The sequence below is a fragment of the Doryrhamphus excisus genome, linkage group LG5 (assembly GCF_037039965.1).
Source record: "Doryrhamphus excisus strain RoL-2023G ecotype Guam linkage group LG5, RoL_Dexc_Guam_v1.1, whole genome shotgun sequence".
NCBI lineage: Eukaryota > Metazoa > Chordata > Actinopteri > Syngnathiformes > Syngnathidae > Doryrhamphus > Doryrhamphus excisus.
The window spans coordinates 15,443,331-15,470,183 of record NC_136361.1 but is presented as its reverse complement, the minus strand read 5'-3'; the positions used below and the strand labels follow the sequence as shown (position 1 = coordinate 15,470,183).

General features: G+C 41.4%; 1 protein-coding gene across 3 annotated transcripts in view; it reads right to left on the bottom strand.

Moving 5' to 3' along the window:
• Positions 1–26,853, bottom strand: part of LOC131105329 (nectin-2) — a 174,558-nt gene that overhangs the window by 70,364 nt on the left and 77,341 nt on the right. Inside the window, exon 7 of one of the 3 annotated variants that reach the window (XM_058053329.2) lies at positions 9,442–10,164. The exons of the other annotated variants lie outside the window; for them this stretch is intronic. Coding sequence (XP_057909312.2) covers positions 9,596–10,164 — 569 coding nt within the window. The 3' untranslated portion in view covers positions 9,442–9,595. Of the gene's footprint in view, positions 1–9,441; positions 10,165–26,853 lie in introns of those variants that run through there. 3 annotated transcript variants of the gene reach the window in all.

The window sequence follows — 26,853 nt, the reverse complement described above, 5'->3', positions numbered from 1 at the left end:
CCTATGGACAATTTGGAGTCGCTAATTAACCTAGCATGTTTTTGGAATGTGGGAGGAAACCGGAGTACCCGGAGAAAACCCACGCATGCACGGGGAGAACATGCAAACTCCACACAGAGATGGCCGAGGGTGGAATTGAACCCTGGTCTCCTAGCTGTGAGGTCTGCGCGCTAACCACTCGATCGCCGTGCTGCCAAGTATTAGTCAAAGATCCTTTATATATGACCGGTGCGCATTGTTGTTTTTATTGATCTGTAATGTGTGTTTAATAATCAACTGCAAATATGCTAGTCAAAGATCCTCTATATCAGGGGTCCTGACTACAGAAAAAAACTTCAAGATACAAGGGTCGCAGAGGTGCTGGAGCCTATCCCAGTTGTCTTCAAGTGAGAGGCATGGTACACCCTGGACTGGTCGCCAGCCAATCACAGGGCACATATAGACAAACAACCATTCACACTCACATTCATACCTATGGACAATTTGGAGTCGCCAATTAACCTAGCATGTTTTTGGAATGTGGGAGGAAACCGGAGTACCCAGAGAAAACCCACGCATGCACGGGGAGAACATGCAAACTCCACACAGAGATGGTGGAATTGAACTCGGGTCTCCTAGCTAGGTAGCCCATACTCTTTAGTATGTTTTATTATTATGTCTATTATTATAGTTAATACAAGTTTAAGGTGACTATAGGGATGTTATTTCATATCTAAAGGGCTCTAATAATGTAAAAAAAACTTGTTTAGAATGTTGTAAACATGATTTCTATGCTTTATATGTTTCTTTTATAAAAGGAAGAATTCTACTTTGCGGGTCACGTCTGGAACCAATTGACCGCAAAAAAGAGGTATTTTCTTTCTACTTTTTCATGCACTCGATATGATTATTGATGTGTTTTTTAATGAACAGCCTCATTCTAATTATCGATCCAATCCTCGTCATGATTTATTCATTCATTCATTCATTTTCTACCGCTTTTCCTCACGAGGGTCGCGGGGGTGCTGGAGCCTATCCCAGCTGTCAATGGGCGAGAAGCGGGGTACACCCTGGACTGGCAATAAAAGAGGGATTACTGTCAATTTGGAGTCGCCAATTAACCTAGCATGTTTTTGGAATGTGGAAGGACACCGGAGTACCCGGAGAAAACCCACGCATGCACGGGGAGAACATGCAAACTCCACAAAGAGATAACCGAGGGTGGAATCTAACTTGGGTCTCAGTCATGCAGCCTGCAACGATATGATTTTATTCATAAAATAATTCACAGCTGGGATAGGCTCCAGCACTCCCCGCGACCCTTGCGGTAGAAAATGGCACAAGGACTTCATAATTTTCCCGACCAAAAATACTACTTGAAGATCATAGATATGACAGGAGGGCTGTGCCGTTTTTTTTTTTAAATGATCGACTGCAAGAACTCCAGTCAAAGATCCTCTATATGACAATCAGCACCGAAGTGCTTCTCAAAGATATGAATGACAGAAGTTGTCCACTGTTTTTAATGAACTATTAGAACCAAGGTCTTCAGAGATATGCAACAGGCGTTCTTTGGTGTTCTTTTTAAAAGGAACTACTGCAAAAACACTAGTCCAAAGTACCAAAATGCTCATCAAGATCAACATAACTGGACCTAGCACTCACGATGCTACTCAAAGATCCTCTATATGTACGGAACAGGCACTCTGATGTGTACTGCAAGGATCCAAGGATCATCGATACGACAGGACCAATGTTCTTGCTAATTTTCCAAGTGTCTGAGCATCCACACAAACGAGCTGGGAGTGCCATCAGACGTGCAAACCTGTCCGAAACCACACAACTTGATGTAGTCCAACTTCCATTCAGTGCTTGCACTGTTAAGCCACACTTTCCACTCAGACTGACAGCCTTTCTCATTGGAAAAAGATAACGTCACACACATTCTCAGCCCACCTTAAAGGACCTTTTTGCCTGTTGGTATCGCCACAATACATACCAGCAATATCTTATAGTTATTAGTAATAGTTATTTATTTTATTTACACTACGAGTTGGATTTTATTTTGTTGCACTGCAAGGATTTGCTGCGTGAGGACACAAGATCAGTACACGATGGCACACTTAAACGGGAACGTTGTGCTGCTGTTCTATCCGGGAAGGGAAAAGGAGGAAACTGTTTAAAAATCATGAAATCTTTAATAACAACCAAATAGGAGAAAAGAAAAGAGACATGACAAAAAGCGGTGACAACCAGCTTTTTTTTTTTTCTTCCATCTTAAAAGAGACCAAAAATCACTTATAAAAAAATACAAAAAAGAGAGAAAGACGAGGAAAAAACAAAAAAAAAACTTGTACACAGAGAGAGGCTGATAAAAATGCACATTACGGAGTAAAACTTGTAGTTCTGCTGCGTATACTTCATTGTACAGAAGAAGAAGAAGCACATTTGCCAGCATTTTTGGCAATCACAGCGACGCAGTTGAGAATAAAGCACTCGGGCAAAAAAAAAAACAAAACAAAAAAACAACCCAAAACACATAAATTATAAAGCACTGCAAAAGAACAGCAAAAAAAAAGGGGGAGGGGGGGGGAATCCTTCATGCGTTGCTGTCACTGAGAAGAAATACACAAACGTGACACCATAAATTAGTATTTTCTTTTTTTTCCACCATCTGCTACATATTTATATATTTATATTATTTACATAGGAATGACTTGTTTTTGTCTTCACGGGTGAGATGGAGGATGTTAAGGCTTTCATTTGTCTTCTGCTGTTTGCAGACAACAACAACAATAACAGAAAAAAAAACCTTTTCACTATGACGTCACTCATGTAATAAACACCAACAGCCATTCAATTATTGTTTATAATAGTAGTCATTCACAATTAAGTGTGTATCGTTTAATAGTGAATACATTTAGGCTAGAACACTGGAAACAAATTGGCTAAGATGGCTAATGAAGCACTAGCTTGCTAAACTGCAGAGTTTCATCCCGGGGTTGGACAAAAAATAAAATATCGTATCGTATTGAACATCAGCATCAAATACTGCATTTCAATAAATTTGAAATTTAATTTTTTTTCAATAAAAATGAATAGTGCATGGGTAGGTATTTTGTGTTGATCAATTATCAAAAAAAAAAGATATATACCGTTAGCACAACCCTTACCATTAGCACTCAACAGCTAGGCAATTACAATCCGTTTGTTAGCCTGTTTAGCAAGCTAGCAAACATGCTAGCTGTACTGCTTTCATTAGTGTCTGAATTTGTTTCCGCAATTACCCGAACATAAAATAAGGGAAAATATGTACTGTAAGACAAAAATTTGACATTTAAAAAAAAATAATTTGTCTCTCCACATCACTGGTGTGTGTGTGTGTGTGTGAGTGCTGGGAAGAAAAGCTCCGACCCGCTTTAATAAGAAGTTGCTTGGTGCCACCTGTCTGTTTGTGTCTATAAGTCCCAAGACCGTGATGACTATTTTCAATGGAAAAAGTACAGTTTGACATTCGGTCCAAGACAGAATATGTAGAATATGAAAATATAAATATATAAATATGTATGTTACCATCACTTAATTCATTAAAAATGACTACAATCATAAACAACAAACTAGCCATTATTCATTTGTTTACATCTTAGAAGATGAACAAATACAGGGAAGGGTGTGACGCATGTGAAAAGAGTCATTGTGAAATGAGTCCTGGTAGTTGAGGCTGTGTGTGTATAGGAGGCCATGTTTTTTTTTTTTTTATACAAAGAATAGGAAGCTAAAAATAATGCTAAAAGCTAAATAAAATTAAAGTTGTATGCACTTGACGGTGTCGTTTACGTGGAAATAATAAGAAAAGTAACGGGGACTCATGCAGCTCTTTCCAAGTCGGCAGGAATATACAGAATATGCGTCCTGACCACCACAGAGCATGGAGGAGGACGAAAACTGTTTTTTTTTTTTTTTTTTTTGTGTGTGATTTTTTGTGTGTGTGGGCTCGTGTCAGGCAATGGCAGGTATGAGGCGTCTGGAGTGCAGCATAATGAAAGTGGCTGTGGGGCGTTTGTGAGTGGGCGAATGTTTCTCGGCATTCTCGAAGATGTGCGTGTACATACAGTACACAACTTTGCCCATTTTTTTATGATTTTTTTTGTTGCACAGTGATAAAGGTTGGCCGCTGGGGTTACACAATACGCCCCGTAAAAAAAAAAAAAAATGTTTGCGTACACCTGACACAACCCTGGTATGAAAGGAGCCTACTTGATAAATTATGACTACAGTGTGTGTTTTTGTGTGTGTGTGTGTGTGTGTCTGCCTTGGAGAGCCAATTGTGCAAAAACAACACTGTGCTTATTGTGTAGAAATGCAGGCAACAAATAAAAAAAAAAGCTACAGGAGTCGAACTTCCCCCTCAAAAATCACTCTCTGCAGTAAAAATGTACATTCACAATTATGTTTTTTTTTTTTTCCTGTGATGCGAGAACACCCACTTGACCCTTAGACGACCGCCGCTGTCCCCTTCACGCCGATAATATTTTACATTTTCATAAATATCCACTTTTGTTTTCACACTAAAAAAAAAAGATGTTTACATTTTTAGTACACGGACATTTCAACACCAAAAAAATGTACAGTTTAAAGTCGCGGTTTTCATCCTCTTAAACACCGAACGTTATACTCACATTTCTTTTTGTAGTAGTGATACACACACACTCACTCACGTGCAAAAATAACTTTTGTTTTTGTCGGCATTGTGAAAAATTTGTGGTAGACGGTAGTTGTCTTCTAGCGTTAGCTAGCGCTTTGTTCTACACTGGATGATTTTGGCAGTAATAGGAGACAAACTAATTTCTTTGCATCATGGTTAGGTGAAAAAAAATCCAATATTCATGTGATTTTAAGGTGTGCTCTGATTGGTTGGAAAGTACGAACATTTCCTGCTACGTTTGTTGTGACCAATATAAACAAGGTTTACGTTATCATGATAGTGTCGTATCACCATCAGTTCATTTGCCTTCTGTTTATTGATAAACCGATCCCTGGTTCGCTGATAGAAATTATTGCAGCAATGGGATGGTTTCTCTGAGTTTTTGATACTACCGACTTGTCACCGCGTGTATCTTCGAAGTTTGTTCCCGTTTTGGAGTTCCGATGCAGACATTTCCTGCCAAAACCGTACAGTGTATACGCAGCAAATTGAGGCCATTAAGCGATACCGTAAATGCTCCAATTAAATGAACAACCAAGTCTCCAATAAGGGGCCGGGTGCGTGGGCGACAACGCAAATAACCACCAGGGTCTCTAATTTGCATATTAACAGCTGTGGCTATGGGCAACCTCTTGATTCAGTGATTGCAGTAGTTGCTGCATTTGATGTTGTCTACCTCTGCATACGCTTTAAAATGAAACAATGTAGTACCGTTTGCTACTTACCACCATTACTACATTGGTTCTAATACTTCTGTGTTGTGCAATATAATTCTTAATAAATGGTTGTGTGTTCAAAAGAGGTATGATTTTCGTTCCACTTTTTCATGCACTCCATATGATTATTGATGGTTTTTTTTTAATGAACAGCCTCGTTTTAATTATCGATCCAATAGTCAGGGTTTATTCATTCATTTTCTATCGCTTTCCTCACAAGGGTTGCGGGGGGTGCTGGAGCCTATCCCAGCTGTCTTCGGGCGAGAGGCGGGGTACACCCTGGACTGGTCGCCAGCCAATCACAGGGCACATATAGACAAACAACCATTCACACTCACATTCATACCTATGGACAATTTGGAGTCACCAATTAACCTAGCATGTTTTTGGAATGTGGGAGGAAACCGGAGTACCCGGAGAAAACCCACGCATGCGCGGGGAGAACATGCAAACTCCACACAGAGATGGCCGAGGGTGGAATTGAACCCTGGTCTCCTAGCATGCCGCCCTTCTTCATGTTTTAGGGCAATATAATTAGAACATTTACGGTCATCTTCATTTCGTAAACATTAGCGCCCCCTTAAGGCAAATAAGGTCCATCTCAACAAGCTCTCTCCCAGCATTTCACATTATTCATCCATTTTGCGTATCCTCATTAGGATCGCGGGTATGCTGGAGCCTATTCAAGGGCAAGAGGCGGGGTAAGTCCTGGTACACCTCCGGACAGGTCGCTAGCCAATCGCAGAATTTCTGATTTACTCTAAAAATAATCAAATAAAAATACCTCGAGACATGTGGCCAAGTGCAGTCATCGTTGCCGTTGGCGACGAATCACCCAACATTTGACCTCACGACCTACAACATGTTGCAAGACTCCACCGGGCCTTTTGGAGAGGTCACAGCCATTGCCGGTGGGGTTCAAAGAAAAGCTGATGAAGAAGGTCGGATACAGTGACTCGTGTAAAAAGGCCAGCGTGTAAGAATAGCAGCTAGGGAGCAACTAAAGGAGGGGGGGGGTTGTCTCCGGTGGCTCGTTAAGAGATGAATTAACAGTCAGGAGACAATCAGGCCCCCCCCCCCCCCGAGCTGCATCATAAAGGACCATTTCGCTGCATGTTGCCTGTTAGTCAATATAACTACGGCAAAAGCTTTTATGTCTCCCAATCAATTTCTCCACACTTAACGGCATCCGCTAATGGAGAAAAATATTGCATGATCTCAGTGGAAAATCTATAGACTCTAATGCAGTTATGCGGAGCTCCAATCAGTCAACCGGGCCTGATGGGTGGCACGGAGTGGTGCAGGGGACTACCCTTAACTCTTGATACCTTGCTGTATCAGGAGCAGTAAAGAACACGCTAATGTTCTTCTCTGTGGCCGTGACCTCCACAGCGCCCCTGGTTTAAATCACAGCGTGCCCATAAACACTTGCAAAAAAAGAGGACGTGGTGAACGGATGATAGAGAGCTAGCGTTGATGCTACGTTATAAAGGATAAGTGGCGGCAATCTGGTGGTCTCAGCTAAGCCTGCGACTTCATGCTTCATTAGCAATCAAGTTTGTACTGTCAGGAGTGTTTGAGGATGAGGATGAGAATGAGAACCCCCCCCATGCATCCTCTCTCTACTTCCCCTTCACCCTGTCAGGGCGAGTACTCCTCATTCCCGTCTGGGTCTGGTTTACAGTCCACCTTTTAGCTAGCGGCGAATCGCAGAATTCTTGCATGTGAACACTTTGTCAAAAAAGCTCATGGTTGTACAGCACGTAAACACCCCCGCCACCCCCGGCTATGAGGGTCCAGATATTCCCCTCGTAAAAAAAACGACGTCTGCATTGTATGTGAATGGACAGACAGATGCATGATGTGACAAACATGTCATGTGGTGATACGGCCGTTTAGAATAAGAGCTTTCTTTTCAGCTGCTGTGGTCTTGCAAGCAACCTCACCCTCACTGCGGGCCTAACCCTAACCCTAACCCTAACCCTAACCCTAACCCTAACCCCAAAAACGTTCCATCATGAAAAAAACGTTTCCAATGCTGGCTACCTTGTAAGCCACATGGATGCCTCGCCAACGCCATACCTAGCAAATTATCCATTCATTCATTCATTCATTCATTTTCTACCGCTTTTTCCTCACAAGGGTCGCGGGGGTGCTGGAGCCTATCCCAGCTGTCTTCGGGCGAGAGGCGGGGTACACCCTGGACTGGTCGCCAGCCAATCACAGGGCACATATAGACAAACAACCATTCACACTCACATTCATACCTATGGACAATTTGGAGTCACCAATTAACCTAGCATGTTTTTGGAATGTGGGAGGAAACCGGAGTACCCAGAGAAAACCCACGCATGCACGGGGAGAACATGCAAACTCCACACAGAGATGGCCGAGGGTGGAATTGAACCCTGGTCTCCTCGCTGTGAGGTCTGCGCGCTAACCACTAGACTTTAATACAGAATCCAGCAACACAGGAAGTCAGTATCTAGTCTGACATTTACGCAGTACAGTACTTGTTGGACTGTGTGACTTTGCGGCTCACATAGTGTTTTTTTCCAGGCTTTGACTTTTAAATATATATTGCAAATTACAGGTTAAAAATCATAAAAAAAAAGTTGTATGATCAATTAAAGAGACGGCGAACCATGAATCATGTTATGTTAATATATTTCAGATGTGTCAAATAATTTGAATTTGAACGTAACTGAGGAGGGAAATATTCGGCTGTGCCTTTCATACAGAACCCAGTGGTATAGCGGGTGCTTTCGTCATAAAGTGATGTGCGACATATAAGAGTTACCGAGCCGTGACATTGCTTTCAATACAACAGGATGGTAGAAATTACGAGAAATTGAACGTTACGGCTATGATATTCCCTCAAAAAAGGCAAAAAAACTGACAGGTTGAATTACCTTAAATCATAAAACATGAATTAAGGTAATTAAAGGTATCTCAACACAACTGTTACTATGGTTTTTTAAGTCAAATTCAGAGTAGTGAGAAGAGAAAAAAAAAATAAATCAGAGTCCTGTGGATGCTTGACCAATTCACCTTCAGTCCCATCGCTAGCTACTAACTACCCGCACAACGGGCTACCGATGGAGGGCTACCGACCTCCATCTGTGCCTTTAATACAGAATCCAGCAACACAGGAAGTCCGTATCTAGTCTGACATTTACGCAGTACAGTACTTGGACTGTGTGACTTTGCGGCTCACATAGTGTTTTTTCCAGGCTTTAAATTTTACATATATATTGCAAATTTCAGGTTAAAAGTCATAATTAAAAAAAAATTGTATGATCAATTAAAAAGACAGCGAACCATGAATCACGTTATATGTTGATATATTTTAGATGTGTCAAATAATTGGAATTTGAACGCAACTGTGGAGGGAAATATTCGGCTGTGCCTTTCATACAGAACCCAGTGGTATAGCGTGGTAGAAATTACGAGAAATTGAACGTTACGGCTATGATATTCCCTCAAAAGGGGCAAAAACTGAATTACCTTAAATCATAAAACATGAATTAAGGTAATTTAAAGGTATCTCAACACAACTGTTAGTATGGTTTTTGAAGTCAAATTCAGAGTAGTAGGAAGGGAAAAAATAAATGAGTCCGAGATGCTTAACCAATTCACCTTCAGTCCCATCGCTAGCTACTAACTACCTCCGACCTCCAAAAAAAAGGCTTCCCGCAGGAAGACCTGAGAATAGCAGGTGAACACACATCAACCTGGCAACCTGCCTCGACTTAAACCGAGAAGATAAGAGTGAACGTGGAAGTGAGCGGCACCATGTGTAGCTTGTATTTCGGATGCTGGGAACGCTCCTTTCCTACAGAACCATGTCTCCTCTCTCTGTGATTTATGCTAGCATCCATGTAATAGTTTCTTTTTCAAAATGTTCCAGTTGTACTTTTTACAAGGACCGGCATGGAAAAACAAACAGCAAATACTCCACTCTAAGATTCCTACCACACACACACACACACACACACACACACACACACACCCCTCCAGACAATTGGGGCTACACTGTGATTAATAATAGAATATATGTAAAATACATTTTTGAAAAATAAACAGTGGTTTCATTCTCGCATCTCCATCTGACAGTGACGACACCCCAGAGCCATAAAAATCCTCAGGATTTTTTTTTTTCTTCTTCCTTTTCTCTCCTCTTCTTTTTCCTCCTTTATACGTAAACAGCAGTTCGAGAAATGACGGAACCATCTCGCTGGGACTCCATGTCATCATCCAGGTAGTCTCCGATCATATCGTCCTGGTCATTGGGTGGGCGCAGCTGCAGGATGGGGGCGCCCCCAGAGAAGTGGTCGTACCGCTCCTCTTCCTCCAGCTCGTCAAACTTTCTCCTCTCTGCGTCGTCCAGCTCACTGCTGAGTAATATGTCCTGGGCGGTGGGTGTGCTGGACGCCACCTCGGGCCGCGCCCCCATCCCCAGGGGTCTGTGGTTGTTTTTCTCCCCGAGACCCTGGTGGGATGAGCCATCGTTGTACACGTAGATGGGGCCATTGTTGTTGCTCACGCCACCACTGACCCCGCCCGTGCCTGTGCCGTTCTTGCTGGCTTTCTTGCCGCCGCCGAAAATGCGAGTCTTCAGGTCATTGCCGCGGTAGCCTTGCTGCTGCCGGCGGCTACGAGTGACCAGCACGGCCACCAGGGCCGCCACCAAAAGTAGGGCCAGTAGGGAGCCTATCACGGCCCCCGCCACCACGCCAGCATTGGACGGGTTCACTGAAGGCTCTGTAGGAGGGAGAGGAGGAAGGGAGGGAGAAAAACAGGGGAGAAGAAGAGTGTGAATTGTGCTGAGAAAAAGCCACAAAGATAGGATGGGGGGGGGGGGGGGGTGACGAGAACCATGGAAAGGACCAAGGAACAAAGGCTGGGTGATGTCAGTGGTGGTGTCCCTGATACACAATTCCATCAGTGTTGTTATGTGTATGGGAATGCGAGTGCAGGGAAGCTCTCACTAAACACGTTTAACCATTTTCTGACTTAATGAACTAAAAACATTATTAGAGCCCTCTGGGAGCTATAGCACCCCTATAGTCACTTTTACACGTGCATTACCCAATATAGTAGACGTAATAAGAGAAAATAAGACATTATATAGACTCACACATATTCGGAGAGTACTTCCAAAAGTGTCTCATCATTAATCGCCGAAAATATTATTGATCGTGCGAAAATGATGGAAGCTCAAGATGTTACCTGAATGGTATTTAAAGTGGAGGACGCATCAGGTGACTAACATTGTGGGACATTGTGTCAACTATATCAGAAAATAGTGTAGGTATATAGCTGAGAAATATTGACTATTATTAACTACTTTGGTGTGTGCTGATGTTTTGGTTAACAAGATGTTTATTTTTATTTATTTGTATTTATTTTATTATGCTCAGTAATTTACTTGATTTGACTCCCTTACAACTTCTCTTTTTTTAATGATATATTTATCATTCATTCATTTTCATTCATGGAGCCTATCCCAGCTGTCTTCGGGCGAGAGGCGGGGTACACCCTGGACTGGTCGCCAGCCAATCACAGGGCACATATAGACAAACAACCATTCACACTCACATTCATACCTATGGACAATTTGGAGTCACCAATTAACCTAGCATGTTTTTGGAATGTGGGAGGTAACCGGAGTAACCGGAGAAAACCCATGCATGCAAACTCCGAGGGTGAGGGTGGAATTGAACTCGGGTCTCCTAACCACACCTAACCACTCCTCCACAGTGCAGCCTATATTTATCATTTTTATGGTATATTTGCTTGTGAGCAGGCTATTCTTCCTGGTTCAAATGGTCTAGATAAATGAATGTATTCTGCACTCTTATCCAGATTTTCACTACATTCATAAGGGTTTGTTCCCCTTTGCACAACCCTTTTACAAAGTGTGGGAAATCAGTTTTTGTACTGTAAGTAACCTACTATTTATTGCTTTACTATGCCAAAATAACACCAACAAAGCTAATAGTGACTTAAAGCTTTTGCACACTACTACAGTACATATACAGATAAATAATGCTCAAATATAAATAACATTTGTATTGGATTAAGAAAAGAAATCTGAGTTACCCAAGCTTGATTTATTTGAGTATTTTGTGTGCCTTCAAGCCATATTTTCCAAAAGGTAGTATCTCGCTACAGTAGTGACGTTTCCTCTCCTCAAAAACTGCTCGTCCTCATTCCCACAGCCACGTCACAAAAAGCTCTCAGACATGCCATCCCCCACCTTGTGTTGTGTTGCCCTTCAACCGACAGCGTTCGTCCAAGGCTGAGGCTACAAATCACAAAGCAGAACTGTGACGGCGGCGATGGCGGTGGCGGCGGCAGGGAATGGAGTTAGGAAGGGAGGTAGGGAAATGGAGTGTGTGTGTGTGTGTGTGTGCGGCGGAACAGGTGGAGAGGGAGGCCATGCGGGGGAGGATAATGATGAATGGAGCAGTGAAGGGTGGGAGTAAGATGAAGAAGAGAAGGAGGAGGAGGTGAAGGAAGAGGGTGGTGGAGTGAGTGAGTGACAAAGTGATGCAGCGAAATGACAGCTCCTCCTGGAAGGCGCTGGAGCAAGATCACGGCATGGAAGCCCCCCCCCCCCACCCCACCCCACAACAGGTGTGACCATTTGATTGGTGGAGAACCATAATAAGAATAGAAGACTCTTAGATTCTTTTTTGGCTTTGGGTCCCAACAGACGAGGATGCTGACATTCACTCCACAGTATTTCTTAAGAGCGGGTGAACACTCCAGAGATGAAGCAGCACACGGTGTCTAAATCAGGGCTGTGAAGGCGTCCCGTATGACTTGTCAGCTATAATGCCTGCACTCTCTCTCTCTTTCTCTCTCTAAATTCCTACTTTACTTCACCATCCGTCGCCAGAGCAACACAACATTTGAGAGGAAAAAGCAAAGACAAGAAACATTGCATCGGAGCAATGTGAATAATAGCCAGCCTCCGGTGTGGACTTGCTGAAAAGCTAGTGCCATTAAATTACACTTTTTCCACTGCTCAGCATCTTCACACCCCAATTTGGTCTCAAAACAGTATCGGACCCGGAAACTGCAAAAAAACAACTGCATTGAACACATCACTCAAAACACAAGACATCCTAGCACATGTAATTGTGCTAAGAATTTACATATACTGTATATTCCAATTAAAAAAAATATCTGCCTCTCTTTATGATAGAGGTGAAAATGATTATATTGGTTTGCAGTTTTGTTTTCAAAATAAAAAATCTTCAGAAATTCCGATAATATTTTGACTTTATTCCCACAATATTCAAACTTCTTCCCCAACCTGGTATTCCCAAAATTAGCTTTATTTTGTTTCTCATATTATTACAACTTTAAAATAGTATTTTCATTTCAACCGTATGCTAGTGAATGCCATTATTTTTCCTCATGACGACTTCACTCTCGTAATATTCCTCATGAGAATACAACCATTTTCTATTTGGTATTTTGACTTTATTCTCTTAAAATTACTGTTTCATTTCAAATTTTTTCAACTTTCTTCTTGTATTTTTTCTTCTCATAAAATATGACTTTGTTCCTATAATATTTTCACTTTATTCTCGCAACATCACTTAATCTGCAACTCAATTTAGCAAAAACTTCTTGTATATTTATTTATTCACTGCTTGTTTTTCATTTTTTTCATTAATATTTTATGCTACTAAAATTACGTTAATTTTCCTTATAATATTACATTGTTCTTGTAAAATTCCGACTAGATTACATTTTTTTTTCTTAGAATAGTGACATTATTCTTGTAAAATTACTACATATTTTTCCATTATTGCAAATGTGCCAATAAAATTTTTATTAATATTTATTATTGTAAAATCACAGTGGATTGGGTTTTATAGTTGTGTTATATTTTTAGAATATGCCGCGGACCAATAAAAAAAAAAACAGGAAATGGGTGTAAAGTCAAGATCCACCCTACTGTGTTGGAATAAGGGCTGCTAATCAATTTTTTAAAAAGTAATTGCAAATAATCACATCCAATTTAACTCATATTTAATCTCAATTAATCACAGATCGAAGTAAATCTCAACGTGTGTTTTCCTTTCATTTATTTTGAATTAATTGTCACAGTATCAGATTGCATGGTGCTGTAGTGTTGGGTGAAAATGCTGCAATATTCTGTGGGTTCTGTGTAAAAGGGGCTCTTGTCATTTCTAGCCATGTATCCTAAAATGCACTAAAAATAGTACCTGGTAGGACGGGCTTTTGATAGTAGAAATGCAGCATGTAGTATAGGAGTGCAGTGGATATCATAAATATACAAGCAGTGTTCAAAGCCACACAGCGTCTTGCCTTAAGTAAATATAATCTTCTGCTCTCTATCAGCATGCTGTGATTTAGGTCAGGAGAGCCGAGATCCAGAGCATCCACCGCCATCCTTCCCCCCCTCCTACTCCCCTCTTTGTAATATCTGGCACCCATAGAGCCCTTTTCAATTGGCACTCAAACAGGAGATTTACTAGAGTGTGCTAGCAGGCTAGTAAAGCCTACTGGAATCACCACAACAGTGCGATGGCTTGGCACAGAACGGTCTTTCATGTGCCAAGGGTTTAGGGCTCTCTGTGCTTTTTTGGGGGAACGGTGCCAGCTGCCCCGCATGCAACCCTATGACCATTGTCCACTTGGCATTATCAGCGGGTGCAAACGCCACCGCAGTGGGTTGACCCTCCTCGCCTGTCTGGATTTTACTCCATTGTCAAAGCAGTGGATTTAAAATAGTACAACAAACAGGCCACGGCTTCTAAAGCTATAAACATTTGAACAACTAAGCCTCTTTTTCGTATGTTAATTAGGTATAAGTGGATGTTTACATGCAAAGTCAGTCAAAACTTTCTCATTCAATACAATGCAAAAGTGTCTCCAAACCCTTGACTGCATGTTAGAAATATTCAACTCACATTTTACTTCAATAAAAAGTGACTTTAGAAGACAGACTGCAAATAAAAAAACCCGATATAACAGGATTTAGCTTCTACTAATGCCACATTTTTGTTAGAATTGTGAGACTCTGAAGACAATATTCATATGCATGTTTTCATTGTCATTTTGTGTTAATGATGGCTGTACAAACACAAATCTGCCCCATAAATATCTGCATAGTTAGCAGGCTAATCAGCCTTTTTGCTCGACTTAATTCACCCTGTAAATATGAATATGACTACATATCCACATGGCTGGATGATTAACAGGCGTTAAAAAGCTAATATAATGCTACATGATCACGCAAGATTAAAACACGGCAAGATTTATTGTTCACTAAGCCTGGGGCAATAATGGAGAAATTAATTAATTAATTAATTAATCAAACAGTAAATGAAATTCTGAATTTTGCCAGCCTCAATATATTGCCATGTTGATGCATTTCCTGTTTTCAACAACTTCATGTAAAAAAATAAATAAAATCCAAACGATCCCTTTAAGTTTAGAATAAGTGAATTGGAGAGGCTAACTAATTAGCTGGATAGCTTGCTATGTGATGTAAACAAAGAATAATAATTGTTATTTCATGTCTACAGGGCTCAAATAACGTTAAAACCCATATTAAAAACGTTATGTCAACATGTTTTTTCCCTCTGCTAAATGTATTAATATTTAATCCTATTTCACAAAAATTCACTTATCACTGTCAACACTGGAACCAATTAACCGTGATAAATGAGCGATGACTGTATATATACTGTAAAAGCGTGGAATCTGTAATCCATTCAGTTTTCATGACGTGCAGGCTAATCTAACTGGAGCTAGCAAGCTAATGCTGCACAAACGTCGATTTTTAGTAAGTTTTTTTTTGTATATAAAGAAAATATTTTAACATGATCCATCGTTCGGCTTTAATGGCAATTATTATACATTAAGACGTCTGCATGGTTAGCAGGCTAATTTAAATGGTGTTAGCATTCTCATGGTACTTTTTCTTATGATGATTCGACTATGAATGAAAATAGTTAAATTAATTAGTGTTAATGTAAAAAAAAAAAAAAAAAAAACTCCCATGATGCCATGCATGAAGCGAGAACCTTTATCTTTCCTCATGTTTTGGTGGATAGCCAGTAAAGTAATTTTTAATCAAAGAGTGTGGAAGCCTCACATAATGCATGTTATTATCAAAACATCAAATGAAGGAACAGAGTCTTCTCTTTAAATAAATAAATAAATGACGAGATGCCGCCTCCTTCCTCGTTGAGATTAGGCGACACAATGAAAAGCAAATAACTCCGGGTGCCATGTTTCAAAGCTATTCCCTCCTTCCAAAAAAAAAAATGATGAAAAAGTCCTTTGCTAAAAGAAAGTTCAGCACCCCCATGTCCTCTGTTGCTTTGGCTTTCAGTTCCAATCCCGACCCTTTTATCACAAGACACCGCAGAGGATTAACCAGTTGCTGTTGCTGCTGCTGGAAAAATCTGACAGAAACAAAGCTTGGGTCTTCATCGTCATTTGTGATGACATACGATGTTGATAAAAGTAAAAAAAAACAAAAAGTAAAGCGAGAAGACAGAATCGGTCCTGTAACACTGATTATCGTCAAGAAACAAATTGGCCGTCACCTGTTCTTGTGCCTCTTTACTTTGCCTCGGTTCTCCTCAACATCCCATTTTCTCCTTCTCTGCATCCACTTCACCAAATGTCTCCTGCAAACACTCTCTTTCTCCTAAACCCATTTTTCCTGCCATCTTTAATTTACCTTCGCATTTCTGTCATGTTCAGTCTCCTTACTCGTTTCCCCCTCTGTGCCGCGCTCGGCTTTCAACGTAAGCCCCCCGGAGGAAAATTAATAATTTCATCTACTGTAGGTAGATTTTTTCCCCCCATTTCTTTCCATAGTCGCTCCAACCCCGCCGCCACCCAAAGAATGTTCTCTCTTGCTCTCTGTGCAGTGCTAAACATTGTAATTCACGCACACCACTTGCAAAAAAAAAAAGAACACAAGAAATGCATTATCACCTCAGGCTCGGAGGATCTCCGGTACATGCAACGTGACAGTAATCTGCACCAGATATGAACTATGCACAACTATGGGGAATTTCTTCCATGTTTGGTGGTTTGTTGGTTTGTTTGTTAGCAGGAAGACACAACAATTACACTACTGATTTTCCATGCAACTTTGTTTATCTGTTGCTTATGGATTTTATTCTACTCCTGAATGGCTGCAGACAAAAGTGTGAACATTTATTTTTACTTTTTGTGTTCAAAATGCTTCGGAAGACATGAGGGCAGAGATTTAAAACAGATATCAAAGTTTAATAATCATAAGACCAGGGTTGCCTGTTATGTAGATCACCAGTTACCGGTCAAATCGCGAAGGTAGTGTGGGTCGATTGCATGAACATCACTTTGTAGAAGTCAGCTGATATTAAGCTCTCCTTCCTGATTAGCTGTTGCTCCCCAGCGGCAAAGATGAAGTGGTGAAAAGATAGCTCAAGCTGCGATTTTAATCTCATTCTGATTATGGATAAATTAACTCAGCGGTAGGATGCCTACCATCTACAACAAAAGTTATCCGTTCACTAATAGCATCTAGCGTCTTTGCTTTGCGTCCTGAATTCCACTATAGAAATATATGTTTTCTATGCTTCTGTTTGTTAGACTATTATATTACAATTCATTGAAAAAACCTTGAGCTGCACGGCGGTTGAGTGGTTAGCATGCAGGCATCACAGCTAGGAGACCCGAGTTCAATTCCACTCTCAGCCATCTCTGGGGTTTGCATGTTCTCCCCATGCATGCGTGGGTTTTCTTCGGGTACTCCGGTTTCCTCCCACATTCCAAAAACATGCTAGGTTAATTGGAGACTCCAAATTGTCCATAGGTATGAATGTGAGTGTGAATGGTTGTTTGTCTATATGTGCCTTGTGATTGGCTGGCCACCAGTCCAGGGTGTGCCCCGCCTCTCGCCCAAAGACAGCTGGGATAGACTCCAGCACCCCCGCGACCCTCGTGAGGATAAGCGGTAGAAAATGAATGAATGAAAAAACTTTGAGCTGCACGGCGGTTGAGTGGTTAGCATGCAGGCATCACAGCTAGGAGACCCGAGTTCGATTCCACCCTCAGCCATCTCTGGGGTTTGCATGTTCTCCCCATGCATGCATGGCTTTTCTCCGGGTACTCCGGTTTCCTCCCACATTCCAAAAACACGCTAGGTTAATTGGCCACTCCAAATTGTCCCCCGCCTCTCGCTCAAAGACAGCTGGGATAGGCTCCAGCACCCCCTGCAACCCTTGTGAGGTTAAGCGGTAGAAAATGAATTAATGAATGGAAAAAAAAATGTTGCCTTGACTTTGACTGAATTGTATTGATGTTTGATAGAAAATGCTAACTGGGCTAATACATAAATGTTGTGCCTAATGAATGTTGTGCATTTTGACCGACATACAGTATTCTGGTTATTTACACAACCACCGATTAATTATGTGTAACTATCTTTATTGCCATACTGAATTGAATAGTAAATTACTGAATAATACCAACTACTCTGGGTCGGCTTTGTGTCCGTCTCTCGCGCTCTTCTCTAAAGTCTTGTTGCAAAAGCTTTCGTGGATGAGGTTTTTTCATACTATTCTTGAGACAACACTTTAAAGATTCAAAAGAAAGATGTAATAGAGTCGTTAGGGAGGTCCCTGTGCAGACAGACTCCTCCTAACATGGCAACAATGGAATTAAAATAAGTGGGTTAGTGGGAGAGGACATGGTAGAAACACAAGCTGTTGCATGAGCCAGCAGAATCTTTGCAATATGTATGCTGTGTTAACAACAGGGGGCTGGTGAGAAAACATAAACACCATAAAAAAAAAAAAAAAAAAAGCAGCCTGCTTCTTCCAAAGGCACGTCCAGAGCGATCATAAGCTCCACGGGACCGAGAGTAATCAGAGAGATGGAGCGGAAGTAAGTCCAAAAAGTACTTGTGATGGCGAGCTCGGACCGCACCTCTAGCGTCGCTTGCAAGTAGTCACTGTCAGCATGTTAAGTTATCGAACAAGGGCGTGTGCATGTGTGCTAATGGGCGGTGGGCAGGGGGCCAGCATGACGCTCCAAGGGGACTTGGCTCCACCAGACCTGCTTTAGCCATTTTTTGCATGACCGGACAGACCCATGCCAATTCAGACAGACATAAACACACACACACACACCCGCAGGATGAAGATGCTCAAGCCCTCTTTTGCCCTTGCCCAGTCTTCTTAGAGGACTCCCAAGCAAGGGGGGCTGGAGGATGCACCGACTCGGGAAGACGTCTATTTCCAGATGAACAGAAAGCCCCTCAGAGTATGTGTGCACATTCAGAAGACGTCATGTAACTTTTTGAGTCATCACTGTAGAGACGGGACTCACACGAGACCAATCATACGATGCTGGACGCTGAGCATTTGTGCTTCAGCCTGTTTCTGTGTTCCATCACTTCCATTCTGTTGTATTACACCTTTTTCCCTTGACTTTGTGGACTATTTCTAGTCCTATTTGGAATCGTTCTGCATGAATATTCATTCATTCATTTTCTACCGCTTTTTCCTCACGAGGGTCGTGGGGGTGCTGGAGCCTATCTCAGCTGCCTTTGGGCGAGAGGCGGGGTACAACCTGGACTGGTCGGCAGCCAATCACAGGGCACATATAGACAAACAACATGCTAGGTTAATTGGTGACTCCAAATTGTCCTTAGGTATGAATGTGAGTGTGAATGGTTGTTTGTCTATATGTGCCCTGGGATTGGCTGGCGACCAGTCCAGGGTGTACCCCGCCGCTCGCCCAAAGACAGCTGGGATAGGCTCCAGCACCCCCCGCGACCCTCGTGAGGAAAAAGCGGTCGAAAATGAATGAATGAATTTTTATTATGTTCACAAATGGAGTCACCTGTGTGGCTAGTCGACTTACACAGTATATGCCAGCAAGAGGGCGATCTAGCCTTGTGTGCAAGCAATTTACAACGTAAACAACTAAAAGACTATACACACGGAAAAAAATTCAGGTCAAAATGGCCAAGCATTTTATCGTTTCAGCCTCTCATCTACAAAGGGATCATTTTCAGCCCTTTGTATCGGGTTGTGGACTCCGATGGAGCAGTTACACACAAAAACCTGCACAGAAAAGCTTTCTAGATCTCTCTAGATCTCTCAGAATCTGTACCTATTTCCAAAACAGTCTGTTTTAATTTATTCCACGCACTCTTGTTGGCCGGGAATGTTAAACTCCAACCACTTCTGCCTGATGCTTACCTCAATAGGCATGTTAGCTTTCCCTGAAACCTGGAAGCCATTGCTCTGTGCTAAAATCATGAAATCTTTGACAAAACAACGTAGCAGAGCGGAGTGGGGGGGTGGAGGCAGGCCTACAGCTTGTACCAGAGCACACTCATATAAGGAAGTCTGTGATGTCACAGTGAGCTGGTGCGAATATAATCCGGAGCGACTTATAGTCCGGAAAATATGGAGTTTATGTCTTAAACCGCTAATGTACTCGTGTCTACTATGTGATGTGATACAAGTGTAAAGGTGACTGACTGTGTTATTAAGGCTCCAGTAATATTCTGAGTCATATTTAGGAGGATGTGAGCAGATTTCTGATGCTCTGAATATGAAAATATTCAATGAATCCTACTTTCTGGAGGTTCATTTATCACGGTTAAGTCTTGAACCAATTAACCGTGATGAATGAAGGATTACTCGACACTCCAAGATAAAGAATGGGATGAGGGGCTCACAAGCAGAACACATGGAATGGATGAAGTATGGATGGGGACCACTGAGCTGTGATTAATGAAGAGCTACTGGTATTTAAGAGTCAAGCTTAAAATAGGGGGGTAAAAGTCCTGACATGAGAGGGAAAAGTGAGAGACAGGGGCGCCATGGGGATCAGACCCAGACTCTGAGGTTGAAAGACAACCTGCGAGAGATAAAGAGTGAGCTTGAATGAAAAATAGCAAACTTGAACAAAATGACCCATGTGAGATAAATGGAAAAAAGAAGCAGAGGGTGGGATCTGTTTGTGTGACTAAGCATCCAGATCCAAGATGAGAGAGAACAGCCATCCCTCATCCCCGCCTGCAGGTGCACAGGACAAGGCGGAGGATACACAAGCATCCCGGTGTGTACACTCATGTGAGTGTGTCATGCAGCTGTGGTCTGCAAGGGTGTGCAGGAGGAGTGAAGATCTGCTTATGTAGCAGGTGCTGCCCATTTCACGCCTGTCGGCCCCTCTTAGCGCTGTTTGTCTACATGCTTCCACATTAGTATCCACAGGTTTTTATTGCCAAACCCATCTGGAGTCGTTACGCATCCTTCATTAGTTCCAACTACCTTTTTTTTTTTATTTGACTTTTACGACGGGCACCGTTTGGGGACTTAAGGGTAAAAGTTTCTTGAATACCGTAAATACTTCAATTAATGACTCAATTCAATTAACCGCAGAATTTCTGGGTGTGAATAACCGCTGTGGTTTCTAATTAGTGCTAGTTCAAAAAAAAAAAGAAAAGCATGCGCTTAAAAAAATTCGACTCACCTTTGGCATGTCACATAATTGCTGTACTGTTTACAATAAACTCATCAGCAGTATGAATGTTAGTTAAGACATTTGTGCCGTGCAAATATTAAAACAATGGTTCTGTTGCTGCTGTGTTATACAGTATACTTATGTGAGCATGTGATCAAAAAAAGCTACAACTTTCCACTTTCTTATGCACGCCAAGTCATTATTAATTTTAAAAATACGTTATATTCAACCAATATTATCAATTATTTACCTAATGAAATACTGTTTAAATGTTATTCCATTTTATTTATTTTTGGAAAATACTGCATATTTTGTGTTTGAAAAAAATCAGTGTCCCAAAAAAGTAGAAAATTTCACAAGCCAATAATTTTGCCATTTTTCAGAGAATGTATGGTAATGGTAATGGTTTTATTTCATTTGAACATGCATCAGATTATAATTGAATGCATCACATAATCAGTTCACAGTTCCACATGTCCAAAAGGAGTAGGAAGAAGCAAAGCTTATTAAATCCTACCCCTCCATCTGGTACTTTTACAATCAGTAACTGTTATATTTGTTCACTTCCTGCTTTCCTAATATAGTTTAAAGTTTTTTTTTGTATTTTTTTTGTATTTTTTTTGTCACGTACTGAAGTACGAGGTGATATGACCATCCAATGACATAATGTGTACCATAGTAAGTGTCAATATAGTGATATGTATAGCACATCATGACTGGTTCAAGACTCTTCATCCTTGTATTTAGCAAACATCAACTGCTTGTATTGTTTCTTGAATTGGCTCATCGTTGTGCATTGTTTGAGGGTCTTACTCAATCCATTCCATAGTTTGATTCCACATACTGAAATGCTATGGCTTTTTAACGTAGTCCTAGCATAGAAGTGTTTCAAATGTAGTTCTTCCCTGAGATCATATTTCTCCTCTCTTAGAAACAGATGAAGATTTTCGATTTAATGTTTTACTTTTGCTGTATTTTCAGGTTGAGCCATGTCTTTCACTCCCAAAGACAAGTCATTTTGCATCTTGGAATAAGCTCGCACAAAACTGCAATGCAAAATTTTGAAAAACTTCACCAACTGGCCAACTATTTGGACTTGGTTGTTTAAATTAGGACTGAAGTTGTTGGAACACTAAACAGTATTCCCTTTTGAGGAGGTAAAAAGTATTAAAAATTGTTCTAAGGGTTAAATTGTCATCTTTTCCTATGAGGAAGAATAAGTGAAGTAGTAATGAGGTGATGTATAGTATGACAGGAGCACAAAAACACACGATTGGATCCGTAAATTGGAGGAAATAAAATAATGAACTGTCCGCCCAAGTCAGACTTGTTAATAAACTCTCTTCCTCATTAGCGTCCACGGGTTCTTACTGCAAAACCAGCCACATTATTTGCTAAATTATTTGCTAAAACTACCATCTCCTTTCACCTGAGTGCATCCCTCAGTTATACAACACGCCTTACACGTGTATTGTTGAAGATTGTGGCAATAAGCCAAATAGTCGCTCAACTTTGAGGTTCTACAAGCCACCGACAAAACAACAGGACAGACTGAAGGATACCGGCTCTCAACTTAGACCCGAGAACATCGCTACTGGACTAAGCCGAAATGGGCATGGCGGCGCACCAGGGGAGGAGTCCACATTTTCAGCTTGGCGTGGTGACAATTTTGAGACAAAATGGCCCACCAAAGGTGTGGAGAAAGCTCGGCAACTCCGACCTGGTCAATTTGAGGCGCAGGCGAGGCGCACAGTGCAGACATGTCACCAAAACCTCACAGGCAGGCAGTCAGACAGTCACGCACATTTCAGTTGAAAAAGCAATGACAGCATTCATTCATTCATTTTCTACCGCTTTTCCTCACGAGGGTGGCGGGGGGTGCTGGAGCCTATCCCAGCTGTCTTCGGGTGAGAGGCAAACAACCATTCACACTCACATTCATACCTATGGACAATTTGGAGTCGGCAATTAACCTAGCATGTTTTTGGAATGTGGGAGGAAACCGGAGTACCTGGAGAAAACCCACGCATGCACGGGGAGAACATGCAAACCACACAGAGATGGCCGAGGGTGGAATTGAACCCTGGTCTCCTAGCTGTGAGGTCTGCGCGCTAACCACTCACCCGCCGTGCCGCCCACAATGACAGCAACCACTATTTAATGTAAGCATCTGAACCATCATGTATTTTTTTGTATTAATTGTCCCATTACATCTGAGACATCACGCATGAACGCAACCGGAAAACTTGGCATGCATGAATCTATAGATTTGTATTTGGTATCAATGCACCCATAACCAGACATGCCACTTATTTCCTTTTACTTGGTCCAGCACTTGAAGCCCAATGACTGTGTATACTCCTGAAACAGCCTACAAAATTGAGCTTCCTCGCTCCTCGTCTTTTGTAAGACAGAAATGAGAAGGAGGTGATGGAACCACAAGAGACTAGAGTAGAAATATGACGAGTTTAACACAATGAAAGAAACCAGAAGTTACCCGGTGAAGGGGAAATGTGGGATAATGTACAAAAAAAAAAAAACAAAAAAGAAAGAAAAGAGGAGGAGAGTGATAGCGGCCGGTGAAATGATGAGAGAAGCAGCCAGCAGCTGAAGCAGCAAAGGGTGACTGATCCTCTCTGAGAGGCTTGGAGACAAGACAGACACACGCTATATAGCCACAGATAGCGGAGGCCAATAGCTCTGCTAGATAGGATGCAGTGGCACAAGACTCCCATGGGAGTTTTAAATGCCTTCAGCATCCTCCCTCTCTTTCCCATCCTTCCCTCTATGCCCGAGTGAGGATTGCACGCTGGCACTGATTCATCCGACTGCACATTCCCTGACTTCTTAGTCCATAAAAAGCCTCCATCTTCCCTCCCTCCTCCTGCGCACCCTGGACTTTTACATCTTGCTTTGCTCGTTGCCTGTTACACACAGTGGGGAGGTGGTGCAATCTTTTTTTTTTTTTTTTTGCACAGCACAGGAACAGAACGGTCCCACAGGAGGAGTGACGCATGCTGTGGCACCAAATGGAGATGAGGGAATTGAAGGGGGGGGGACAAAAACTGGAAGAGGCTGAAAAGGAGGGCATGGGGGCTCTTTTGATGTAGAAAAGCACAGTGAAAGGCATAGAAAAGCAACGCTCCTCCATTAGAAGGACAAGTATCCCTCCAGTAGCCCCCCACCCCCCACCCCCAACCCCTTCCTTCCAATGACGGCAGGAAAGGAGGCAGTTCATTTTGCATTAGGTGAAAAGTAAACGATGTTGAGGGAGCCCATTAAAACTATGCAGGAACAGCGTTATTGATTGTTCTACACTTGAAGTGGCGTGTGCTCAAAACCTAAAGTGAAACACACACTAATGCATGTACCACTTCACTTGTGATTACTGGCGACATTGATAAATGAAATAAATAAATACAATAAATCTACTTAGAAACTAACATACTAAAATAAACAACTATAGTGGCACCTTGGTTTGCGTACATTTTCTGGTTAGCATGCATTATGGCACGTAACTTGTCATGTTATTAACAAACCGTGCGAGTCTGACTGTGTACTTAATGCATTTTTCATCACAAATTCTTATTAGCAGCCTGGTGGTTGGCTACAACATGGAAAAAGAAAACAGAAGTTAGCTCCGACCTTTGGAGTTAAAATTTTGCCAAAACCTCAAACACACAAAACATGTTTTACACACAACCAACGTTCACTAACAAACCCAGTGTGGTTTTTAGCTACAAAACATTCACAAAGTAATGCATATGAGAAACCTACCTACCAAAAAAAATCCTTCAAAACGAATTCTACAAATACAAAAAAACTTTTGGCAGTATTTCAGTACTGTCCCGTGGCTTTTGGTACTAATTTTCCACCTTCCAGACCACACAAATTGCCAGTATACTTTCAGAGAAATGTCTAAAATTTGCACTCCACAACAAAAGGTGGCGCTGTTGATTCAAATCAAGGCAGCCAGAAATTCTGAAATATAATCACAGATTCAAACGTCCCAGATCAATAACTCCAAGCCAACATTTGTACGATAGCAAACAATACCACTTTCAAACAGTGGTAACACAAACAACAAGCTACAAACAATATTTATTTATCAAAACAAGCAATCGTTGGTGCATTATGATTTACATTGAGCTCTATGAGTGGCCATCGGCCACACAACACACATTTTGGGTAAAAAAAAAACACTTTTAGATCATTTTTATTGCAACTATTAATCCTAAGAAGTTAAAATAATAAACAATATTACTAATAAAAATTCCCCATTATTATGTAAAAGCTAATTTTGCCAAACTAAACGTTTTACTAAAACCAGCATGACGTCATTGATGTGTGAGGTGATGTTGGTGGCAGTACATGTCACAGAAGTGAAATGATTATTTACTAGTCCCAATTAAAATTCCCCGAAATTATGCAAAAGTACATTTTCCGCAAATAGTTGCTGTCATATAAACAGTAAAATGTAGCTAATATGCGAGGTGAGTTTGGTGGCACTACACATCACAGAATGGAAATTATTGAACATTATTCCCAATAAAGATATATGTAAAAGCACCTTTTCCCAAACAACTAAATATTGTAGTACAACCAGAAGGACGTATTTGATGAATGAGGTTATTTTGGTGGCACTACACCTCACAGAAGTGATATTATTAAATTATGGAATTACTAATGACTATAAGGAATTATCCCATGACGAGCTATTGGTAGCTCCAAAGCTACTGGTTGGCTTACCCTGTTGCTAATCAGTAATATAATAATTGTTATGTGTATAGACAGTACTATAACAATTCACATCCAATAATATACAAGGTGAGGATAACATTTAACTTACCAGAGATGTCTTCAATTGCAAATACGCCATGGCATGTAAAATGGGGACTAAACTCTCCGGACTTGTATCCGGATATCGATATCCACCCTTACTTTAGATTAGTCCGTGTACAGCTTGTATAGCAGTACATATTTACTCATTCATTCATTCATTCATTTTCTACCGCTTAGCTTCACAAGGGTTACAAGGGGTGCTGGAGCCTATCCCAGCTGTCTTCGGGGGAGAGGCGGGGTACACCCTGGACTGGTCGCCCGCCAATCAGAGGACACATATAGACAAACAACCATTCACACTCACATTCATACCTATGGACAATTTGGAGTCGCCAATTAACCTAGCATGTTTTTGGAATGTGGGAGGAAACCGGAGTACCCGGAGAAAACCCACACAGAGATGGCCGAGGGTGGAATTGAACTCGGGTCTCCTAGCTATGAGGCACTAACCACTAATTGAGTCAACTTCAGTCAACACAGCCATTATTTTCTAAATAGCTGCCAACATGAGTGAGTACCAAGATCATTCAGTCAACATTGATGGTGGCGTCAAAGTCTGCAAGTGTTGCATTCACTGTGCTGTGGTTCATCGAGAACAAAACACAAAAATCTCCGTTTCAGAAGTTGTGATGAATCTAGGCCACAGCAGATACCATCTTCGTCATCGTCTTTAAACTAGTGGAAACTAGTAGAGAATAAATCAACGCCTCTGCTGGTTTCAGCCGAGAACTGCGGCTCAATTATGTCTCAACAGCTTAAAGACATAATCAATCAGCAATTATTTCTCCACAAAAAGTCAGAATTCCCAACAATCCATTGATCTGAGGTACACACATGCGGCGTATTCACAGAAACTGAAATCCAAAGCAACACTAAAAATCCACTTGATTACAGTCAATTTTGTCTTCAAATAAATCTCTCCAGGAGACGGCTGCCTCATCTTCAAGGCGTTGCCTCTTATTAATGAACGGTTCTCATTTGCTTTGCTTAAGTCTCTCTTGTAATCACTGATGGCCGCTATCTTTATTTTTTTTTCTTCTTTATTCTTTTTTGATCATCATGTTCACAGAGTGAACT